Below are 24,237 nucleotides of genomic sequence, written 5' to 3'. Positions count from 1 at the left end.
TCGCTCAGGCCCAACAACTCTCTATACCTAATATATATCGTTTGGAATGCAATCTCTTTCTTTTAAAATACAACATTGCATATTTTGCAAAATAACGTCACGTGATGATGTGTATGAAAAAAAAAAATAAATAAATACAATCTGTTCTTTTTTTTCCACTACTAACGGTGCACGACCAGGATGCTTGCTCGAGCATGCTCGCTCGCTCCGGTCCTGACGTCAGTCGGTGAGAGACGAGCCCAGCGCGTGCAGTCCCTCCTTCTCCTCCATTGTGAGCAAAGCTGAACGATGCGGTCGCCGGCAGCCAGCGTCACCGCCCAATAGAGACCCCCTGCACAAGTACCGAGCACAACGACCCCCTTGAGAGAGACAGTAACAGAGGGCCAGAGACAAGCCCTGTTCAAACATCAGTTTGTGACATCCCTGTTTTCATGCTTTAGATAGTTGTCGAGATACAGAGCGAGATAGGGGGAAAGAGAGCGACTGAGACAGAGGGGTAAGGAAGGATTCGAGGGAGATTGCTCGTTTTTCAACTCGCCTATTTTGGTGAGAAGGCAGAGCCGAGGTTCGCCTAGCGATGGGGTGCACACTAAGCGCCGAGGAGAGAGCGGCTCTGGACAGGAGCAAAGCGATCGAGAAAAACCTCAAGGAAGATGGAATCACTGCCGCAAAAGACGTGAAATTACTCCTCCTGGGTAAGATATCGTTTACGGAAAATAACACCCTGTCTTCAGTTATTTGTTGTTTTTTATGATCCGCACTACCCATGAAACTGTCTCGGAATAATCATTTTCAAACTACAACAGTAACAGCATTGGCAGCGTTTTCACTCCGTTTCCTCTATGATCTCAACAGGGGCCGGGGAATCAGGCAAAAGCACCATCGTGAAACAGATGAAGTAAGTGTATTTAAGTGTGTTTTCTTCTTTTATGCGGGCTGAAATTCTCATCACTGTGAATTCGTAGTTGGTTAATTCTCAAGTCCGCCATATTTTCAAGGATGATAACGTTTAGTGGCGATTCGGACTCTGGTCTGTAGCTTGCGGGCAAAAAATGAGCGCTGGCGAGTGTTTTCTCTCAGGGCTCGGAAACTACGGGCGTGCTGTTCGCGGTAATGGTCCTGAAATCCAAGCCCAGATTTCTTTACTTACAGGTCCAGCAAGTACTGGTGCGCGTATGCATCGTGAACCTGAAAGCCATTAAAATACATTTCTTAGTGCCGTGCTTTTATCTCCCCGGTCGGTGACTTTTACCCTCAGTCTCTTAAAGTGTGATTCCAGCTTAGCGCATCATCATTTAAATTTACAGATCTGCCTCGAATACGGATTTTAGGGAATACAGAATCACACACCCTGTGATTTAAACACTGTTTTACTACGGCGCTGTGTCCTTTACATCAGCAGTTGTTCTGTTGGGAATTCGGTCGCAAAATGTGTATGAAGAATGATAAGGAATCTTGGAACCTATTTATATAGAATTATGGTAATACGACTACGTCAATATGTGAACCGCCACTCAGTATGTGAACACTTTTTTTGAGACAGTGCCGTGTACTGTCCGAACCCCCGCTAACATTACGACCATTTTATTTCGCAAATCTATAGTCTAAATAAGACATCCTAGCTGCGCCTTAGCTCAGACCTGAAATTAATGTACCTTCTACATTTTACTCCAAACCAGATCGAGTTTTTTGCTGCCATGAATTTTGTTATTGTGAACATATGATGTTGCTGTCCAGTTAATAAATATTGTTCATAAATGCAATGTCCCGTTTGATGTGTTGGAAAAATTACTGTCTGAACTGCAGTTGGTCAGAGAAAGGCGGAGATCAATTTCGTTGCATAGATTCTGGGTTTGATGGAGTTTCTAACGCTTTGATCGTTGTTAACAGCTAATGCTTAATTAAGGGAGATGAATGGAACCTTTAGAAAGTATTTCAGCAACCTTTGATCGAGTGTTTGCGGGAGAGTTATCTGTTCTTAAAATCCAGTTATATCATGATATTATAATTGAGCTTGATGTCGACAAATGCAACAGTCTTCATTGAAGTAATGCTCCTGTTGTGTAGGAAAGGCGGGTTAAGCTCGCTATTAATCGGTGAATCGGAGAATTTCAGGCGGTTCCGATGATGGACAGCGCCCTGTATACACCGTCGGTACTTTTCGAACACGCTCGGGTTTTCTCGTCCCTGGGATCCGAGACTGTAGCCTGCGGGTGTTTTGAGGAAAACCTGGAACGGATTTCCACAACGCCGTGTCTCCAGGGCATGTGCGGGACTGAGATTTACTTGAAAATAAAGCAGGAGGAAGCGAGATTTTGGAGGATATTGTGGTCTACAGTATGTACCAAAGTATGATTACAAATAAATTAATAAACAAACAAATACATAAATACATAAATGATCACTTAAGTAATAAAATATGTAGCATATTGTACAAACATTCATTATTTTACAACCAAAAATTGCAATGCGAGCACATCAAAGGAGAAGTGTAAATTATTTAATTATTATGCTTAAGTGCCAGAGCGTACATTGCCATCAACAAATGAATGATTGAATGAATATATACATTTGTTAATTAAAATCAGTCAGTCAGACAACAAACCAGCCATTGATCAATCACTTCCCTTCACCACATACAAAGCATTAGTTTGTGTGTAACTGCAAGCAGATTTATGGCCTTTGAACTGTACCTGGTCACAGATGTCATACATCTACAACTGCAGTGGTTCATGATTTTTTTGTAGAATGATTTTTCATCATTGGAATTTAATGCAAAATTATGTATATTCTTTACCTTGCAATGATGACATGTGTGCATGGATTCTAGTCAGATTCGTCACAGTGATCCAGCTTGTCTATAAACCCAATGCAACATAACTGACCTAACATTTAGCAAGATGAACTTGTTAGTATTCTATTACTTATATTACTATTACTAACCCTAACCCTAAACTTGCAAACAGATGACTGATCAGCACATGGTTGCTTTATTTTCACCTAAATATATTTACAAGTTCTCAAGGATCCATATTTTGTTCTTTTTCTATTGGAAATATTTTCTATGTTAAAATGAGGCTGCCATATTGACTTTTGCATGTGACTAGTGGGTACACCATCATCACACATCACACATATCATCATCATCAGATATGGCACATCATTCCTCAGAAATGTCCAAATTTTGTAAGCTCTCTGTTTTATCGTCATTTTCCAGAACTGGCACCTACTAATACAATATTTATTGACCGTGATTTATGACTATGTTAGGGTTAAATGATTGACTTCCTCGCTGTGAAGATCAAAGGGTGGCCACTGACCATATGAGGGTTGTAGGTTAGAATCCCTGACTAAACACTTGTTTTGTGGCCTGACCTGCGGATGTGAGTGGAGTTTTTCGATCGATCAATCAATCAATCAAAATGTATTTATTAAATCACATTTTACAGGTGAATTTCACAAAGCATGGGATATAGGGTATTGTATAAAGGAAATCTAGAAAACTCTAATAAAATGATTGAAAAATAAAACAGGGTAGTGAATGGAAGTATCCATCGGTTCACGGCTGAGTTGACTGTTTAGTGGGTGGAGAGACATCCACTGACAGGCTGTGACTAGCTAGGGGTGGGGTCTTCCCTCCCTACAGTGGCCAGTGGAGATACTGAAAGGTTCGTCTGACCCTGTTACTCCTGTGTGAGGGCAGAGCCTGTGACAGTAACAGGAACTCAGTATAATAACTGGTGATTCTAACATAGGGAAAAGCAAGAATGCAAGAATGACTATGACGTCACTAGTCATATTTACCATTTCCTGCTGTCACTCAGTACAACTGTACATGCATTACATGCCCAAGCTTCATGAGAGCCTTCCCAGAGGCATCGCACTGTCATGCTAGTGATGTCACTACCGGCTGCCTCTCTGTGTATGGTGACTGTGTGCAGTCTGACATGAGCCATGGCAACACTTTTGCAAGCACATAGATTTATCCCCTAGAGAGGGTATTTAGGGGCAGGGTCACAGTTTATGAGCGATCTAGAGGTGGGTGGTTTTGAGAAATTGGGATTCTTTGACAGAAAGACAGTCTAACCACAAGGGTACAGACATGGTCACCCGTTCAATAATAAACTGATAAAACTGTGGCCACTGCCCAGCAGAATGATTCACTGAGGAGCTGACCTCTTGACCAAGGAGTTTCCATCCCCGAATAAGGTGCAGGTCGTGTGCGCTGGAGTCCCTCAGTGGAGGGCAGGGGGAGTAAAGTGTTATTTGCTGTATTAAAACAGTTCCACTTGTGTATTAGATTATGGGAGTATTGTTTAGATTTAAAAACCATTCAAACACCAAACCTTCCAAATAACAGAGGGTCAAACTTTTTTGATACAAGTAGAGGAATAAATTAGCCAGACAATTTAGTTACAAAGTCATTTCTGGGATTGAAGCTATTGTTTACAGAGGTGAACAATGTTAAATAAGTTGCAATGTTAAATAAATTGGTATAAAACTTGGTATTCAGGGGGTTTGTAATGACATGCTAAGGTATGGCCACACAGTATATGTATACAGCTATATCTACACATTTTACTGCCTCAATCAGGTCTTATTAAATGAAAACCAGATATGCTTCCCTGATCCTGAGTCAGTGAGACCATCCATGCTGCCAGTGAGACCAGCTGTGATGCACTGATCCTGAGTCAGTGAGACCATCCATGCTGCCAGTGAGACCAGCTGTGGTGCACTGATCCTGAGTCAGTGAGACCATCCATGCTGCCAGTGAGACCAGCTGTGATGCACTGATCCTGAGTCAGTGAGACCATCCATGCTGCCAGTGAGACCAGCTGTGATGCACTGCTATAGAAGCCAGTCATGCTGCCCTGTTATAAAGAAAACATGAGCTGATTAAACAAAAGGAATTTTTGATTAAAGGAACAATTGATTTTGAAGAGGCTGTGTATCACTGCTAAAAAAAGTTAAAAAGTTAAGTTTTGTCTTTCAGCAGATGCTCTTTTTCAGGGCGACTAATATAGAAATAATAAAGTGCAGGACAGACGTGCAGACAGGGCTAAATCAGGGCCCAAACAGATAGAGACTGTGCCCGGCTGACATCGCTATGAAGGGAAGAGAAGTTGCAGATTGGAGTGGCCAGTGGGCGGAGTCCGATGATGAACTGCTGACATGTGGGAGCTCGGAGATATTACCATTAGCTAATGGACAGAGATCAGGGACATGAGAGAATTTGGAGATTTTGTGGCCAGCTGAGCAGCAGCCTTATCATTGAGCCACAGGGGCCTGGTGGCACAGGCAAGGAGGGCAGTGAGAGGTGAGTTGCAGTTGGCTTGGCGGGAGTGAACCAGGGCTTGGACTGGGAGCTGGGAGAGTAAGTGGTGAGGAAGGGGTGGATTCTTCTGATTTTCTGATAGGAAGAACTTGCAGGATGCGGAGAAGCCCAGTCTTTGCCAGGTTGAGCCTAATGTGATGTTTAGACTTCCTCAACGAGTCGTCAGCTACACAAGATGAGACACATGACAAGATGTGTATGCTGGATGGGGGAAGGTAGAGAAAAGTTGGGTCTTAATCATGATGGTGATACGAGAAACTACGGAAAGGAATAACGGAGTCAGGTGATGTTATGCACTGTGAGAAAGAGGCACGAGATGCACAGAGCTGCCAGGGCAGGCAGGAGGAGGTGATGATTCACTGCGTTAGACGTCACAGATCAGTCGAGAAGAATTAGGGCAGGAGAGTGAAAGAGAGAGAAGAGCTGTCTCAGACTGGTGGGTATTTTGCAGGTCAGAGAAAGAAAAGGAACGATTGGACAGCAAATTTGAGGGTTTTGGAGAGGTGAGGGTGGTAGTTCTGTACAACAGAGACGCCCATCAGTGGTTTCTTGAACTTCATCAGAAGATGTTCTCTTGGAAAAGCATTCAGGTTGAGTGCAGGCCGAGCCCTATGGCCCATTTTCAAAGCTGGGAGAAAGTTGTCTTAATTCCACCAGGGAATTCTGGGATGGCTACATTGGGTTTCCTCGTCTCACCACTCTTAGGCACACTGCAACTTGTTAGCTGCTTGTGAGTTGAAGACATTGGTGCAGTATCTCCTATCCTCCCATCAGAACCGTCTTCGCTGTGTGAAAACAGCTGCTGGCTGCCAGTGAGCGTATCAGAGGCTTCATTCCTTATGCTGCTCACATGCAGAGGGTGCAGCAGGATGATGTACAATTAGCATTTCCTCAGCAGGATTACATAAAGGGGGAAGCATGAAAAGGCAGTCTGAGGTCTCAGTGCCCATGAGGAGAGAGAATGCAGAGAGCAGCGGAGGTCAGGGAGAGCGTCGGTAGGCTGTGGCTGACTGGGCTTTGGGTTAGCCAAAGAAGGTGGAAATGGATGCAAGCTGCTCATCTAAGTGTGATGCAAAATCAACAGTAGTGAGAGAGGGTGATGGGGTGTGATGGGGTGAGGTGGGGTGAGGTGGGGTGGGGGGGTGGGAATGGGACCAAAGGCGAGACAGCCGATAAGTGAGAAGATGAAAAGGCAGGGAGGAGAGTCTGGTAGGCAGACAGGTCTGTAGACCTTCTTTTCATTCACTGAGAGTTTGGCTGTGTAGGCACAGGGTGTGCCAGACAGTCATAGACTAGGGGAGAGGGTCAAACAGCACAGCGCAGCTGAGTTACTGACAGTTACTGCATGAAATTCAAAAGAGGAAACACAGAATACAAGACAAGTGACAGCCGTGAAAGAGCAGATAGAGCGATTATTTAGAGGAAAAGGGAGAAGTTCAAGGCGGAGGAGAACCAACACCCCTGCTAGAAGGGTGAATGGATGAGGGAGGAGGAGGAGAGGGCAGCCTGTGGGGTGGGGTTATCTGGGGTGATCCACATCCCTATGAGAGAGAATGGAGGTGCAGGCGAAGAGGGGGAGGTGGCCAGGTGGAGGCTGCCTGGGGGGGGTGCACTGAGATGGGTGTGGAGCCACAGGGGAACAGAGAGCGATGGAGACATTGTACGTGCAAGTATAGCAGTGGCTCCTCAGCAGATAAATGGCATGTTGTCATTACATTACTGTCCTTTGACAAACTTATCCAGAGCCGCTTACACAGGTTACAGTTTTATCCGTTTATACAGCTGGATATTTACAGAGGTGACTCTGGGTCAAGAACCTCGCCACAAGGGGTACAGCAGCAATGCCCCAGCAGGGAATCAAACCAGCAAACTTTCGGTTACAAAAACCTGCTTCTTACCACCACACCACACTGCCTTGTGTTGTCGGTAAAGAATGCTACGTGATTCAGTTGCAGTGGCAAACGATGCACTGCAACACAATGTAATACAGAGCGTAATACACAGTGTAAAACACAGCGTAATACACAGTGTAATCACGTTCTTAAGGTCTGCATGGCCATGTCCTGTACACACTCAGTGAAGCTCACAGTAACCCAACTCAGCCGCACAGAAAGAGTGTGTGTGTGTGTGTGTGCCTGTGTGTGTGTGTGTGTGTGCGCGCGTGTGTGTGTGTGTGTGTGTGTGTGCGCGTGTGTGTGTGTGTGTGTGCGCGCGTGTGTGTGTGTGTGTGTGTGTGTGTGTGTGTGTGCGCGCGTGTGTGTGTGTGTGTGTGTGTGTGCGCGTGTGTGTGTGTGTGTGTGCGCGCGTGTGTGTGTGTGTGTGTGTGGATGCACCGCACAGGCTGGTTTATATTATGCAGCTTGCGTGTGTGAGTGGCTCTCTCCCAGTGTGATTGGTGCATATTATGCATGAGACGGCAGGGGTGTTTTTGAAGGATGTTGATGGCGGCGAGTTGTGACTGTGTTTACTCCCTGTTACGCTGTAACCTTTACCTGGTGCGGGAGCAAATTGGTCTCTGTGTGGACACCCTCCCTGGAGCCAAAGGCCTCTGGGGGCAACGCTCTCTGTAAATTAGTGCTCAAGGCACACTATGCTTGATTAATACCATCTGCAGATGGAAGTGCCCATGGCCTGTCTGCAACAGCAGATCAGATAATTTCTGCTGGGGAAAACGGAAAACAAGGAGGGCGGCTTCGATGTTCAGGGTGAGACCTGTTCAGCTCACCACGAATGAGAGTTGACGTGTAATCACAGTTTTTTACTCAGATGCTTCGTGTGCTGTCTAATAAGAATTTGTTTGTATGAACCATTTCATAAAGGCACAAAATATACTTCTACCATGAACATGTCCTGGAGTGAATGCCCAGTCTTCTCCTCTTGGGTCCAGCTGGCTTCAGTGCAAAAAAGAGGAGAGCAGTAAGCATTACAGCGAAAACCTGAAAACACTTCTTCCCTATTGTAACAGAAGGGTATTTATGCACATAATTGTACATTAAAGATAAATAATAATCTTGTAAATCCCTGTAAACAGAACTGTATAAAAATACACAGAACATCCAAAATACAACAATACACTCCAACGTAGGAAAGAAACAAATAAGAGCACAGATCTCAGAGCCCCTATCCATTGGTTTCTGTCAATCAGGCATAATATTTCTTCCCCTGGTGCATCTCTCTTGCAGTGCAGCATGGGAGGATTCGTCTGACAGAGTCATGCTTGGTGGCCCCGCCTGCATTCACAGGCTCCGTAAAGACGTGGTCATGTGACAGCTATCACAGAACTTCGGTTGCCATGTTGAGAATAACTCGCTACTTGGATTCAAGAGTGGGGGGTGTGGTGGGAGCGCCTCTGCATACGAGAGGGTGCCACACGCCACTCCCACCAGAGCAGTGGGGTAAAGTTTGGCTTCTTCGGCCCCACCACCTCCCTCACCTTGGGGTACAATCCCACTGTAAATGGCATCCCAGAACGCTAATGGGCTTGCAGTGTTGTAAGGGCCAACGGTGGGCTGCTGTGAAGATCTTTTCATTCCGATTGACGAGCCTGAGATTTACTTAACTGACTTCTGTTTCAATTGCAGACATTTATGCTTGTTGTTTTGGAAAAATGTTTTTATGATTTCATGCAATAGAGTTCTAAGGGTTGTATTGACTGATCTGAGGTATATAGCAGCCTCTCAGGAAACACATGTGTAAGAGATGGAGGAAAGCGGCAGTGGTCAGGGCAGCGGGGCCGACCCAGGGGAGGGCCGGAGTGGGACCCTCTGCTGCTCCTCCTTCATATTCATGTCAGAATGTGTCAAAGTGGTGGGATGTCCAGCCGTGCTGTAATGTGGAGCCCAGCTCTGAAGAGGGTGGAGAGATACAGTATGATTCAGGGTGGCGTCGTCCACTCCACAGGATTATCCATGAGGACGGCTTCTCTGGAGATGATGTGAAGCAGTACAAGCCTGTGGTCTACAGTAACACCATCCAGTCCCTGGCCGCCATCGTCCGAGCCATGGACACCCTGGGGCTGGAGTATGGGGACAAGGACAGGAAGGTGAGTCACCCTTCCTTACACACCTCTCACACGCTGTAACACACATCTCTCACATGCACTTACACACCTCTCACACACACTTACACACCCTTACACTTACGCCCATCTCTCACACACTAACACACCTCTCACACACACTTACACACCTCTCACACACACTTACACACCCTTACACACTTACGCACATCTCTCAAACACACTTACACACCTCTCACACACACGTACACATACACATACACACACACAATGCTCTATCACACACAGGATTCCAAAAATAAAGACCAGATGTTGGCATTCATATCTTAATTCATATATTGTTTCCAGCAATTTTGATAAATAACGTTAAGTGAAGAACACCACCCACCTCCAAGACAAACACTTCCCCTTGCTCATCATAATTCAACTAAATCAATATGCAGTGTGTCAGTAGTAAGCAAACACCTGAGAATCATTTCAGAATTTTAACATGCATGGTATGCATCCTCCCCTGCAGTCTAAAACCAGTGTAGTGCTGCTACTGATGTGTCCAGGACAGAAGCATTAGTGCTTTAGCTACAGCCACACACACACACACACACACACACACACACGCATACACCCACGCATGTGCACACACACAGCCACGCTCTAATACACACTGACACACATACACACTATACTGATTGTGATGATGATGACGGTGGAACTGGCAATCTGGTGATAATGATGATGATGATGATGGATTATGACAGTAGTGATGGAGAGTGATTGTGGTCCTGATAGTGATCTGGCCCCACAATTTTGGGATTTGCATTGTACTTTCATGGCCAAAACTAGCAATGCTTGTGTCTAATGGCAGAACATTGTTTGCCTGGACAGGTTGCTGAAGGCTGTAGGAGATCACAGGTCTCTGCCAGCTTTATAGAGGGGAAAGTAGAGTGGGGGGGGGGGTCAGAAGCCTCCTTTTCATTCATCCCTGTTCAGCATGATGAGGATCATACATCTGAAAGGCCATTTGCATCTGGCTGTCACCCTGTGACATGAAGACCTGAAGACTCTTTGTTCCTTATTGATAATAGAGGCCTGAGCCCATATTCACCTGAGATTCACTCATAAGAGTCCTGCCAAAAGCCTTTTTAAGAATGAAAAAGTCCTACCTCAGAACAGGCAATGGGAGTTATTCATGAAGCTGCTTCTTCTACTCTCTGCTGGGAGTGAGACAGCAGTAGTTTTGTCATAGAGCTGCAATTTGTGAAGATGATCAAGTATCTCATAAGTATGAATAACTGCAGCGGATTAGCGCAGATGACATCCACTCTTAGCAACCTTGAGAGCAACAAACGTAACTACTAGAAACATTTAGTTAGTAATCACATTAATAAAATGTTTGCAATGATTATTTGGTTTTTATTTTTCATTACAGTCAATATTGCCCTTATTCCTGAATACCCCTGAGGATAAGAGGCTAGAGATTGTGCATTTGCCAGCGAGGGTTAGCAGCTTGCAAATACAGTGCAGGACTGTACTGGCCGTTAACGTGCGTCTGGCATTTTCAGAGCTGTTGCTCTTTGGGATCATGAGGAGTCCTGCCTCCATAACACCACGCGTGACCTTATCAGCCCCGTACATAACATCATTGACATGTGAAATATTGTTGAAGTCATTTATGGGAGCCATACGCTGCCAGATGTTGCTGTACATGCTGAAATGCAACATGACTGTTTGACGTGTAGCCAGCTGTTGTACTTGAGCGGTGCACATACTCCCCAGAATTTTGCTGTTGAGGTTTTAAGGGGGTCTCAAGTGTCAATCAAGGGGTCTCGGACCCCCCGACACCTCCCATATTTCCCACCCTGCTCCTGTCCCATCGCGTACATTCACTCAGCCTGCGAGTGGGTGAGAGGAAAACGACTCTGAGGGCTGTTAAACCAGGCTGGGCGTGGCACTCCACGTTCACTCTCTGAGTGATCCCACAGTCAGGGCAGGATCAGGAACCAGTACTTTGGAGAAAAACTCAAAAATATTTCTCAGATCAATTATTCAACAGTGCAAGGGAGAATCAGTGTTCTGATAGAGACAGCCTTGCCTAGGACAGGCCCAGTAACCATGGCAACCAGAGCAGTCTGCTGTTGTGGAGGATTTTAGAGTAGAGGTGTGAGAGAGAGAAAGGAAGAGAGGGTAAAAGAGAAAGACAGCGAGTAAGAGAGAGGGAGAGGGAACGGCAACTTCATTAGAAGTCGGGTGTTTTCCTGAGATCTGGACCAATAATCGTTAATTATGAAGACAGACACAAATTTGATTCAAATACTTGCTAAAGCATCAGAGTAAGAAGTAGCAGGGGAAGGGAAGAAGTTTGCAGTATTATCACTGCCTGAATACTGGCTTTCACTACTGAAAACAATGTCTTGAGTAAGTCAGTACAACAAAACATTGCATTTAACAAAGGAAAATAATGGTTCACTTTGTAGACTTTAAGAAAGCATTTGTTTCAATTTGGCTTGAAGGATTATTATTTAAACTTCTTCAAAGTGGTGTTGGGAGTAAAACATGAAACTACCACCACACTGCTGTTCCTTACCGCTACACCACATTGCTGCTCCTTACTGCTACACCACACTGCTGCTCCTTACCACTACACCACATTGCTGTTCCTTACCGCTACACCACACTGCTGCCCTGCTCCTTACCGCTACACCACACTGCTGCTCCTTACCACTACACCACATTGCTGCTCCTTACTGCTACACCACACTGCTGCTCCTTACCACTACACCACATTGCTGTTCCTTACCGCTACACCACACTGCTGCCCTGCTCCTTACCACTACACCACATTGCTGCTCCTTACCGCTACACCACACTGCTGCTCCTTACCACTACGCCACACTGCTGCTCCTTACCGCTACACCACACTGCTGCTCCTTACCACTACACCACATTGCTGCTCCTTACTGCTACACCACACTGCTGCTCCTTACCACTACGCCACACTGCTGCCCTGGTCCTTACCACTACATCACACTGCTGCTCCTTACCGCTACACCACACTGCTGCTCCTTACCACTACACCACATTGCTGTTCCTTACCGCTACACCACACTGCTGCCCTGCTCCTTACCACTACACCACACTGCTGCTCCTTACCACTACACCACATTGCTGCTCCTTACTGCTACACACACTGCTGCCCTGCTCCTTACCATGACCCCACTTCTGCCCCTTACCGCTACACCACACTGCTGCTCCTTACCACTACACCACACTGCTGCTCCTTAACGCTACACCACACTGCTGCTCCTTACCGCTATACCACACTGCTGCCCTGGTCCTTACCACTACATCACACTGCTGCTCCTTACCGCTACACCACACTGCTGCTCCTTACCACTACACCACACTGCTGCTCCTTACTGCTACACCACACTGCTGCCCTGCTCCTTACCGCTACACCACACTGCTGCTCCTTACTGCTACACCACACTGCTGCTCCTTACCGCTACACCACACTGCTGCCCTGCTCCTTAACGCTACACCACACTGCTGCTCCTTACCGCTACACCACACTGCTGCCCTGCTCCTTAACGCTACACCACACTGCTGCTCCTTACCGCTACACCACACTGCTGCTCCTTACCACTACACCACACTGCTACTCCTTACCACTACACCACACTGCTGCCCTGCTCCTTACCACTACACCACACTGCTGCTCCTTACCGCTACACCACACTGCTGCTCCTTACTGCTACACAGCACTGCTCTATAGTGAAGAGAGAGATGATGAGAGAGAGAAATGAATTACATATACTTTCCTCCAAAAAACCTAATAACAAAATACCACAGTGCCAAACTCCAGTAAACTGCAATAAAACTTCTTATTATCAATAATAATAGTAAAATAGTGATTATTATTTTTTACAGCTGTTATTGTGATCTATTATCATTATTCTGCATTTTCTATGTCACTCTTTATATAAAAGGGTTATCAGCACAAGATCAAATAAAGCATGCAACTAAAGCATATCTGAACATTATTATGAGAGGAAAAGAGGGAGAGAGAGAATGAGAAAGAGAGAGTTAGTCAGTGGGAGAGAATGAGAATGAGGGACAGAGATTCAAAGCCTGAAGAAGTCTAAGAAGTAAGAGGATATTCAATCAATACTGTTCATTTTTTGTAGACTTTCTGTTTGGTGTTTATGTATTCTGCAAATAAATGTTTGTTTCAATTTGGCAACACAAATGCATACTTGTCATGCCAATGAAGCCGATTGAATTGAATTTACTTGTGAGATGCAAAGAGAGAGAGAAAGGGCCAGCTGGTCCTGAAGTTCACTGAGCAGGCCAATACCACCATCAGCCAGCTTCAGAGGAGCATCCCAATAACAATTACACTTAGAGAAGAACAAATTATAAAACACACCAAACTTATCTGGAACATTGCTTTACAATGCAGTGAATACTCCCAAGTGCAGTGGGTGTACACCGCACTGTGTCTTACAGGAGATGTCACTAGATGTGAGTCAGCGAGCGAGTTTCGAACCAGAGTGCTCACTGCTCACTGCCAACCCCTACAGCCAGCGTTGTCACCAGTTGAACTAAAGGCAATTTGCCTGTAGCCTACCACTAGGTCCCAAGGAGTGAAATAACCACAATAACTGCTCAGCTATCTGCTACCCGCTACCTTACAGGCTTTACACAGGGCTCACACGAGCTACTTGCTTCAGCTCTGCCACACAAGCAACTATTAAATATATCACATCTGTCCTGCCCAATTTCAGAAAGACATGGAGGAAATGTCAGTCCTGCTAGAGGAGGGCCTCTGAGTCCCAGTGGTGTCTCTGAGATACACACAGTGAGGACCCTATACTGCGTGAACTGTGACCTTTGCAGTACAGCTTTAACTCGAATTTCACAGCAGAGTTTCAGCGTGCAAAAAACAACACAGAATGCTCGTTCTGTTCTCCTTCTCAATTCTGTTAAAATAAAATAAAAACAACGATGAGACAGATACATCATGAAAATGTTTATCATTACACCAGAGCAGCAGAGCATTTTAAAATAAAACTGTCGCTGTCAAACATTGCTGCTGTACACAAAATCATACAACCAAAACAGAATATGAAAGCATCATTTGCTTATACTTAGATTATCCAAACTGTAATGACCAACCAGACCCTAACAGTAAGAATTCTGTGGTATTCTGCGTTATTTATCAGATGTATATAGTTTTTGGGACAAAATCCTGCATATTGTACAAAGCAATAAGAATGCTGGGCTCATGTTAGGAGCGCAAAATGCATACTGCTGTATCAGTTGTGTCAGATGTAATGCTGTATCATGCTAAAATAAATCATAACCCTGGAACATCAGATATTTATAGCATAATGTCACATATATAACTGATCATTTAAAATTATTTTTTGTAACTACTGTCACAGTCTTTAGGAAATGTAGTAGAGCTGTCCAACATAATTATTTCAATCAAAACATACTGTAGTATTGTATAAGAGTAATTTTCCCATATTTACATGTGTACATAAAAATAATTTACAATACCGTGTTAGAAACAGCAGTACAGGTTTACAGTCTCTTGTGTAGTGGTGCAGTGATTACCAATAGCGCCGCATTCTGCCTGGCTTTGTATTTTGTTTGTCAGCATTTAGTGTCAGCAGTCAGTCTCGTCCTTTGCATTAAGGGGTTTTGAACAATAAAATATTGCAAAAAATGAGTCTGATACTAAACTAGTAGATAAATGTAACTGAATTTAGTGGTTTTAACTGAGCTTTAGGTTCCTGTGAAAGAGCAGGATGTAAGTGGTGAGAGGCTGTCTGCTCACGGCCTCCGGAGAACACAGGAGCCGTTCCAGATCTGATGGAAAGATAGAAATGACCTGCAGTGTTGCCACTGTTGCTGCTGGATTTCTGCACACACGCATGATCCCCGGGGGGGGGCGACAGGGCCTGCTCGGTCCCTGGTGTTTAAGAATACTGTGAAACCCGGCAGCTGAGCAGCTTCTCATCTGGAATAATGCATATTCCTGCGAGCCTTCCTGTGCTGGAACAAGCGAGAAAACAGCTTTATCACAAACACAATCCTCTCACCCTGTTATGGTCTATGTGAGTTAGAAATATAAGGTCCATTGTGAGAACATGCAGTGCACTACTGTCAAAGGAAATTATAAACATGCAGATGCCAGGGATGGGAGTTTGAAAAGTGAAAATGAGGTGCAGAAAAGGAGCGGTAGGCAGAAGCACACCTCGCTCCTGAGCAGAGGGCTGCCTTCACCTTCCTGCTGCTGCGCCTCTCATTAGAGGTGGAGAGGGTGGGGTTCCTGTGATTTCTTTCATTACTGACAGTTTTCTCTTTTGTAAATGTCTTAATGATGTTATGAGTACACTTGCATAAATATGATGATGAGATATTTCATCATCTACTAGGAAGCAGAAGAAAACTTGCAGTGAACGCTTCCATCAGTAGAAAATATCTGTAACCATACTTAGACCGTTATTTCCTTTATTCCACTGAGGACTTTATATTTTGCTGTTTAAGATAAAGTTTGAGTCTTCAGCAGTCCACCCAGTGGTGAGTACATGTTGTGTGAAATACCCCAATGTGGCTAAAGTGTAATAGCATGTATCTAATCAATATGCTGAGACACCTTAGCAGTGCACAGTCAGGGTAATTTCATGAATTTCCCATTAAACTTGGATGCAAATGTTGTGCTTAATTAATGAATTATTTTCATTTTATTTTGAGTGCTGTAGAGGGAGGCATCTAGGTTCTGTAATGACATCATAGTCACAGTGGGAGAGGGAAAAGGTGTCGGCCTCTGAATCAGACAGAGAAGGTGGAGCTTATGGCCAGAAATAACCTGTGGCTTATCTCTTCTCATTGGGTATATCATCACATTTCGTAGTGGCCTGTGAGGTGCATGTCATGGTTGCATAGTTGCAAAATCTAGCAGAATCCTTCGTATGTTGGGCTTTGCGTTCTCCCTGAGGATGTGATGAGGTCACCACCCATTGCAGTGCATGGCAGAGCATAAATCAATATTAACCTCACAGTGGCTCTGTAGATAACCAAATAATAACAATTCATTGTGTGAATGCTGATTTGATAATATGCATGTGACAATTCGAAGAATCTTTGAGATGTGTGGGCTAACTAGATCATCCATAACATATAAATAATTCCTCCTTGTCAGAACGCAGACAGCTAACTACATAGCTATGAGAATTTCTCCAGACTGCTTTCTGGGGGAATCCAAGTCTTAACGTAGTGGCCAGGTAAATGTGAAAGGAAGGATGGAACCACAGGTAAGAACAGCAGTAATTCCATTCCTGCATACAGCAGATGAGCTCATTTTCAAACCTCAAGCACAAAGTTCACACTAAACTCACTAATGTGTGGTCAAAAGTGGCTGATGTAAAGAATATATAAAGTGAAGCGTCTGGCCTTCGGTCACCGCACTCAGTGTCCGCTGGGATAATCAGAGAGAAGAGATGCTAAAGACGTGGCATCACTCTCCCGACATCTTTCAACTCTGCATTATTCTCCTTCCATCTGTTCCAAAACGTGTGTTTATCTTTAATCTCCCCCACATACACCCCCACAGCTGTTTGCTCCACTCTGCTGAACACACTCTCCTCTGGCTCCAAGCTCATTTGCAAGATGAGTCTTAAGTGATAAAAAGTGCACTTATGAAGCCTGTCACTCCGGAGATTTTGTGAGTATCAGAAGCTATTTCTCAGCTGGTTTGAATCTTTGATAACACAAGAGAACAGAGAAAATCTACTGAAGGCACACTGCTCCCCCTGCTGGTAAATAACTGTAATGATTAGGGCAAACGTGAGACTGCCACTTTTTCCACAGTGGATTTGGTACGTTTCTGAGAACTTAAAACTATGCGCTCAAAACAGTTATCACAGCTGTGTAAACTCTTGATAATTTTTGCAAAACTAGAAATACATTTTCATTGCAATTTAAAACAAATGACAAAACTAAACAATTTTTACAAAATACCTCAAACGAAACTCTAGATCTAAGATCAAAATTGAAGGCAGTTAGGCCTGAGGTCACATTATGACATCACATATTCAGTTACCATCATACTGGTGAGTTAGTGTATAGCTCAGAAAGTGCTGCTTGCTGAATTGCTCACTCACTAAGCGGTACGTCATTATGTATGAAGTAATTGTTAACTACAGACAGTGTGTTTTGTGGATGCCTTTTTTGAATATTTATTGAGAAAAAAACTGCGAACTCTGAGCTATGGACACTCATAGCCTGGAGTATGGACACAAGGTAACATCAGGTAGACAGCGGAGGTTGCATGTGTGCAGTCAGGCTGTGGCTTGAGTGCACAGCACAGTGCAGTGAGTGTGTAACGCTGTAATGTAATCCATGCCCCCCCGGCAGGCGGATGCTAAAATGGTGTGTGACGTGGTGAGCCGCATGGAGGATACCGAGCCCTACTCCCCCGAACTGCTGTCCGCCATGAGCCGCCTCTGGACCGACTCTGGCATCCAGGAGTGCTTCAGCCGCGCCCGTGAATACCAGCTCAACGACTCCGCCCAGTAGTGAGTACCTCCGCTTTGGGCAGAGCCAGGAATGAGTGTGGAATGTTAACAGTGGTGGGTCTACAGTAGGAGTAAGGGTTATGCTAAACAACAAGTGTCTGTCATTTACTAAACACCTGAAGCTTTACTGAAAAAAGCAATCAAAATTATCCCATCTCGTGAATCAGAGCTAGCTGAAAATCATTACAGTTGAGTACTGTGTTTATGCAGCCTTTCCACCCAGGTGGTGGCACCGAAGTGGTAGCTAAAGTTGGCTTTGGTAGTCAAATCCAGATCCCAGCAGCTGTGAGCAAGAGCTGATGACTACTCCACATCATTTCACCTCAGGCTAGTTTGAGTTTCAAACCACAAGCAAACATTTCAAAGAACTGAAACCCTGGACACACACATTCAGGGCTCACTCAATCTCACGCTCATACACACTCACAAGGCTGTTGTGCGTCACTGTTTTTCTCACATCAGATTTCAGATGATTGTACGCTCAATATTCACCACCATCTGTTAGAAGGAAGCAGACAGCACTTGACTGGGTAGGCAGATGGGCTCCTGTGAACTTGCTCGTGTCAGGTCAGTTCCTTAGGTCCTTTGTCGCTGGCTGAGCCAGCTCCTCTGTGACATTTTATATTTCTGTCATTTAGCGTTAGCTCTTATCCAGAGAGACTTATACAGGTTACAGTTTTATCCGTTTATACAGCTGGATATTTACTGAGGAGATTCTGGGTTAAGCGCCTCACTGAGGGGTACAACAGCAGTGCCATAGCAGGAAATCACACCAGCAAACTTTGGGTTACAAGCCCTGCTCCTTCCCACTACACCACACTGCTGCCCATCTTTGGCAATCTTTTGCTGTGATTTAAAGACAGTCTCCATTCCATGTTAGGAGGATGTGCTGTAAACCAATCAAACACTGAGAGCAGTGCGGTGGCAGGCAGTGTCCCAGACAATCACAAAGCTCAGCAGGTCTGGCACCAGCAGCTCTCCCAGATTTCTTAGATGTGTAGGAAGGTTAGGAGTCATGCTCTGTTGTGTGGGTCAGCGGTGGGAAAGTATGGAATTACTCCATCTCTTCAGATGGCAACACATATCATGGTCTCCAAGTACACGTCCATCTAATCAATCAATCAATATTTACATTTACATTTACATTTATTTATTTAGCAGACGCTTTTATCCAAAGCGACTTACAAAAGTGCATACAGTAGGTACAGCGACAGTACAGGGACAGGATGTGTACAGTTCCACAATGAGACAGTTCTCAGCTGAGAGCAAGGTCTGTTTGAGGACGCAGTACTATCAGATTTTTACAATTACAGCCTAAAGGGCAACTAGTACGATATACTTTCGAACGGCAAACTTCAACAACTTCAAACGGCACAATGAGCGTCAGGGTTAAGGCGGCAACAAGAGACAAAATTTAAAAGCACAATTTAAAAAGCACAGACAATATTTATTTGTTGTAGCACAATTTTTTACAATTGTCACAAAGCACTGAGAATATAGCATAGTGTATTTTCCAGATGGAATCAATGAACCTGAAAACCCGGTCAAACTGAAAAAAACTAGAGAATGATTCCCTCACCCTGGGAGAAGGTGGTAAAGAGGCTCCTGGAATATTATGGAAAACATGAGGTGGACAGGGAATCACACAGTGGGCTATAGCGGACTATGACTGGGACACTGCCTCTGAGAGAATCAGATTTTACAGCCAAATCCCCATGCAAAATTATGTAATGTGTACATTTCTAATAGTACCTTTATAAAAATCAAATATTTGCATCAAAACTATAAAAATGTGTCCACTGTTGAGGAAATCATATATTCACCTATATCTGCACAGGAATATATTCACCTATATCTGCACAGGAATATATTCACCTATATCTGCACAGGAATACTTATGAAAGAACATTTATGAGAATGTTCAGCAGTCCCTTTCACTGCATTGTGTGTGTGTGTGTGTGTGTGTGTGTGTGTGTGTGTGGGTGGGTGGGAGTTTTGTGTGTGATAAAATTTTAGGTATTTCTTCTTGTATAACTTTTCTTTTGATCTTAATTAGGAAAACAGTGAAATATGAAATTGTGTAAATATGAAGTATGTATTTTTGACGTTGCTTTCCCATTTGCATTTGCATATTTGACATTTTTACATTTGTTGATAATAGAGACTTTGATCACACATGAAATAATTTACTCTGAAAAAGACAGTCATTTACTGTGATGAACAATTACTATATACATGTATGAGTTAATCTGATAATGTTGCATGTTAAGAACAAACACAGGTATGTGGGTTTTAAACACCACTCCTCTTTCCTCTTTTGTTTTTTTGGGGGGGTTAGGATAATGTACCAATTGTTGAGTGAACAGTTTAGCTATTAGCACTTTCTGAGCTGACTACTTTGCTAACCCACCTGACAAAATTATTTAAATCGAGCATGTGACATCATAATGTGACATCAGGCCAAACTGATTTGAATTTTGAACTTAAACATTGAGTTTTTTTCCGTTGGCTGTGCATGTGAAATGTCTGTGTAATCAGCCATTCATAATAAAATAAAAGTGTTCTGCTAATTTAGGTTAAGGTGAGGAGGTTGTGTGTTCATGGATTCATTAATATGGTTTAGGCAGTAATGAAAAACTGTAATTGATGAATATACATTCTAGAGCCTTCCCCCTAACCCACCTCTCCGTTTCTCTCCCTGTAGCTATCTTGACAGCCTTGACCGGATTGGTGCTCCAGACTACCAGCCAACAGAGCAGGACATTCTCAGAACCCGAGTGAAGACCACTGGGATTGTGGAAACCCACTTCACCTTCAAAAACCTACACTTCAGGTGAGCGACTGATGTTGCATCACAATGTGTGAGAGGACAGTTTTGCGTTACAATGTGTGAGAGTATAGTTTTGCGTTACAATGTGTGAAAGTATAGTTTTGTGTGACAGTGTTTGGTACTGTATATGAGAATATATCCTGTACTTAGACTATTTTTAGAAATAGCTCTGGAAGAACATGAAGTGTCAATGTAGTTGTGTGAACTACTTCAAGTTTAACTGGCCACAACATAATCACATGGCATGCAATTACATTTGACACCTTCTCCAACTCCAACAAGGGTTTTTAGTTATAGATGAACCAATTTCAATAAAATGAGGGAATTTAAGCAAATTAAAGTTAGAATTTGAATTAGAATTTATTTTAAATAAAAATTTTTAAACAAAATGTAGACTGGAGCAATGTATAAAATTTTGTGAGTAAGCACTCTCTGCTTGTGAAAGCTTACACAAAAAGTTAAAATTTTTTGAAAAGGACTACAAAATATGTAAGAAGACAGCTCAGAGAGATAAATAAAGTAGACTACAGGAGCTGATGAGTTCATAGGTGGAAATTAAAGGTACATTTCACAGTGACACCAGAGGTATTGTTGTATGGAACAGTAGAAGTAGAGACCCTTAGTGTTAAAGAATAGGTGCCACATCCACTCTAAACAGGCAAAATCAGGAGCCCAGATGGACTGAGTGGCTTTTTCTTCTTATTGTGTTGTGACACACTGTGTGTTACTGTGTGTAACTCCTATTGCTTGCTACCAGGTTGTTTGATGTTGGAGGTCAGAGGTCAGAGAGAAAGAAGTGGATCCACTGCTTTGAGGACGTAACAGCCATTATTTTCTGTGTGGCCCTGAGTGGCTATGACCAGGTGCTGCATGAAGATGAAACCACGGTGAGGTCCACTCTCTTCAGAAAAAAACATACCTGATTACAGCACATACACACCCGTACCTGATTACAGCACATACACACCCGTACCTGTATACAGCACATACACACCTGTACCTGTATACAGCACATACACACTCCTACCTGTATACAGCACATACACACCCATACCTGTGCACCACACATGCATACATACATGCAGCACATACACATACAATTATTTTTGCAATATGTACAAAAGCATCAACGCATGCAACATGAACACAGGTATACACACATGACACATGTAAACAAGCTTACATGCAGCACGTGTACATGCACACCTTGGACAGCATGTGTGCACATTCACGTCTACAATTCATGTATTGCTATACCCATTCAGTGGTTCCTGGTTCATGGACGTGTGGTCTGACTGGCATTATGGGTACTGAGAGGAATCATCCCAACTGTTTTCCCTGTAGGTTTATTTTCTGAAGGTAATCTTCACTCTCTTTCTCTCTTTCTCCCTCTCTTCCTCTCTCTCCTGGCGTCTCTGTCTTTCTCCTCTGCAGAATCGCATGCATGAGTCTCTCATGCTCTTCGATTCCATCTGTAACAACAAATTCTTCATTGACACTTCCATCATTCTCTTCCTCAACAAGAAAGACCTGTTTGCTGAAAAGATCAAGAAGTCTGCCCTGAGCATCTGTTTCCCCGAGTACACAGGTAAGAACCTATTTGTCTTTTTGTAGTTACTGTCTTAGTAGCAACGGTCACACAATGTGTTACATCAGGAACATTTTGCCATCGTTCCTTGCCTAATAATGTCAACAATAAATTTTGAGGTCAATAAAGTTTGATGTCTTACTTAAGATGTTAGAGGGCATATAATCATGTGCAATTATACTGCATATGCCACAACACAGAGATTCACAATGTACCACAACACACAGAGATTCACAACATACCACAACACAGAGATTCAAATTGTACCACAACACACAGAGATTCACAATGGACCACAACACACAGAGATTCAAAATACAACATTGTTGTAATGTAATGCGGTTCTGTCTGAAACTCCTGTTGATTGCATTGTGAACACATTTTACTGGTCTCTATGGCCAAGTTGTGTTCAATGAGCCTGACACTTTTCAATGTTCTTTTTAGCTTTCATCATTTTATTTCTGTGGTCAGATGCAGTATACTGTTCAATACTGTTCAGGGCTAGACAGTAGTGGAGTTGACTTTGACATTGTGCTTGTGCTTGTCCATCTGTCTCCTCCTCTAACCAGGACCAAACACCTATGAGGATGCAGCTGCCTACATCCAGTCTCAATTTGAGAGTAAGAACCGCTCTCCCAACAAAGAGATCTACTGCCACATGACCTGTGCCACGGACACGGGCAACATCCAGGTGGTGTTCGACGCAGTGACTGACATCATCATCGCCAACAACCTGAGGGGCTGTGGCCTGTACTGACACAGTAAAACTCTGGAGATAATCAATAACTACTACTACTGAGAGTGCAAGCTGATTAATAATAATGACCATTTTAAAGGGTACACACACATATAAAAAATTGTCTCAACAACCTGCCAACAGAACTGATTTCTTATAGAAACCCAGCCCTTTTATCCTTTTGTAGGAAGCTGTCTTTTTAAAATGGCCCATTTTTTATTTACATAACAACACTAGTCTTCATTTAATTTTATAATTGTTAAATGTCTGCACATTTATTATATGAATATCAGCAAAGTGGTTACTCATTTCTCTGAGATAATATTGAGACATATCAATGAGAATTGTAACAGTAATAAGAAGTGGCATTGATTAGTGAGAACATCACAGTGTAGATTTCTATAAGGGGACTGGGTTTCCATGGTAATCCTGTTTGTAAACAAAAAAGTGACAGCAAGCCACTTGCTTTGTTTTTACTGGTGGATCAGGGATTTCCCAGGAGCCGCCCTGTTTGTCAGGCAGGTCTCGCTATTGGCTGCGTCCAGTTAGGGGTGGGCCTTGGCGTCCTTATATGAGGCCTCTCAGCCAATGAAATTTCAGAAAAGTGTCCTATCAGTGCCAACCTGAGAATGGCATGATTGGAATAAGCACTAAAAATATTACTGAAACAAGAACTTATGAATATTATCATGAAATATTGTAATTTTTTTATTGTCATTGGTTAATGACTATTTATTTATTTATCCTCATGTCACCTTTGTACTCACAGTACATCATGTACCTGCCATTATCCTTCACTTCTCTACTTCCTGTTTTCATTCTGCTCGGGCTGGTTTACAGCCTCCAGCTGCTCACTCTGTCACATACTGCATGATCCTCCTACTTTTCAAAACAATGAAACAACAAACAATGGAAATCTCCAGACGGAAAATGCTGAGAAAAATAGTCTCCAATATAAAAAGAAGAAAATGAAGACAAAACCAAAACCAAAAGGACGACATCAGTAAAACTAAAGACACTGAATGGGGTTTGGGGGTGAGGCAAGCACAGAGTGACATCCATCCAACCAGAAAGCATCTTCAGTGCTGGTCCTTAGGATGTGTTTTTCAGTAGAATGCTGCAGAACTGATTCTATGGGCAGAAGGAGA

General features: G+C 43.5%; 1 protein-coding gene across 1 annotated transcript; it reads left to right on the top strand.

The window, feature by feature from the left end:
• Positions 1 to 238: 238 nt before the first annotated feature.
• LOC118781721 (guanine nucleotide-binding protein G(o) subunit alpha-like) lies at positions 239 to 24,237 on the top strand. The gene is made up of 8 exons (XM_036534732.1): positions 239 to 695; positions 856 to 898; positions 9,236 to 9,377; positions 17,775 to 17,935; positions 20,640 to 20,768; positions 21,523 to 21,652; positions 22,200 to 22,353; positions 22,923 to 24,237. The coding sequence occupies exons 1-8, from the start codon at positions 578 to 580 to the stop codon at positions 23,108 to 23,110; spliced, it is 1,065 nt and encodes a 354-aa protein (XP_036390625.1). The 5' UTR covers positions 239 to 577; the 3' UTR covers positions 23,111 to 24,237.

Source organism: Megalops cyprinoides, chromosome 8, assembly GCF_013368585.1.
Source record: "Megalops cyprinoides isolate fMegCyp1 chromosome 8, fMegCyp1.pri, whole genome shotgun sequence".
NCBI lineage: Eukaryota > Metazoa > Chordata > Actinopteri > Elopiformes > Megalopidae > Megalops > Megalops cyprinoides.
Note: the sequence above shows the minus strand (reverse complement) of the source record. Positions and strands in the feature narration are given on the sequence as shown.

Excerpts from the sequence above, each read along its gene's own strand:
- LOC118781721 (XM_036534732.1), top strand. The coding sequence starts at position 578 with ATGGGGTGCACACTAAGCGCCGAGGAGAGAGCGGCTCTGGACAGGAGC. Across the intron at positions 899-9,235 it reads ACCATCGTGAAACAGATGAA|GATTATCCATGAGGACGGCT; the intron begins GTAAGTGTATTT and ends TCCACTCCACAG. Across the intron at positions 22,354-22,922 it reads CTGTTTCCCCGAGTACACAG|GACCAAACACCTATGAGGAT; the intron begins GTAAGAACCTAT and ends TCCTCTAACCAG.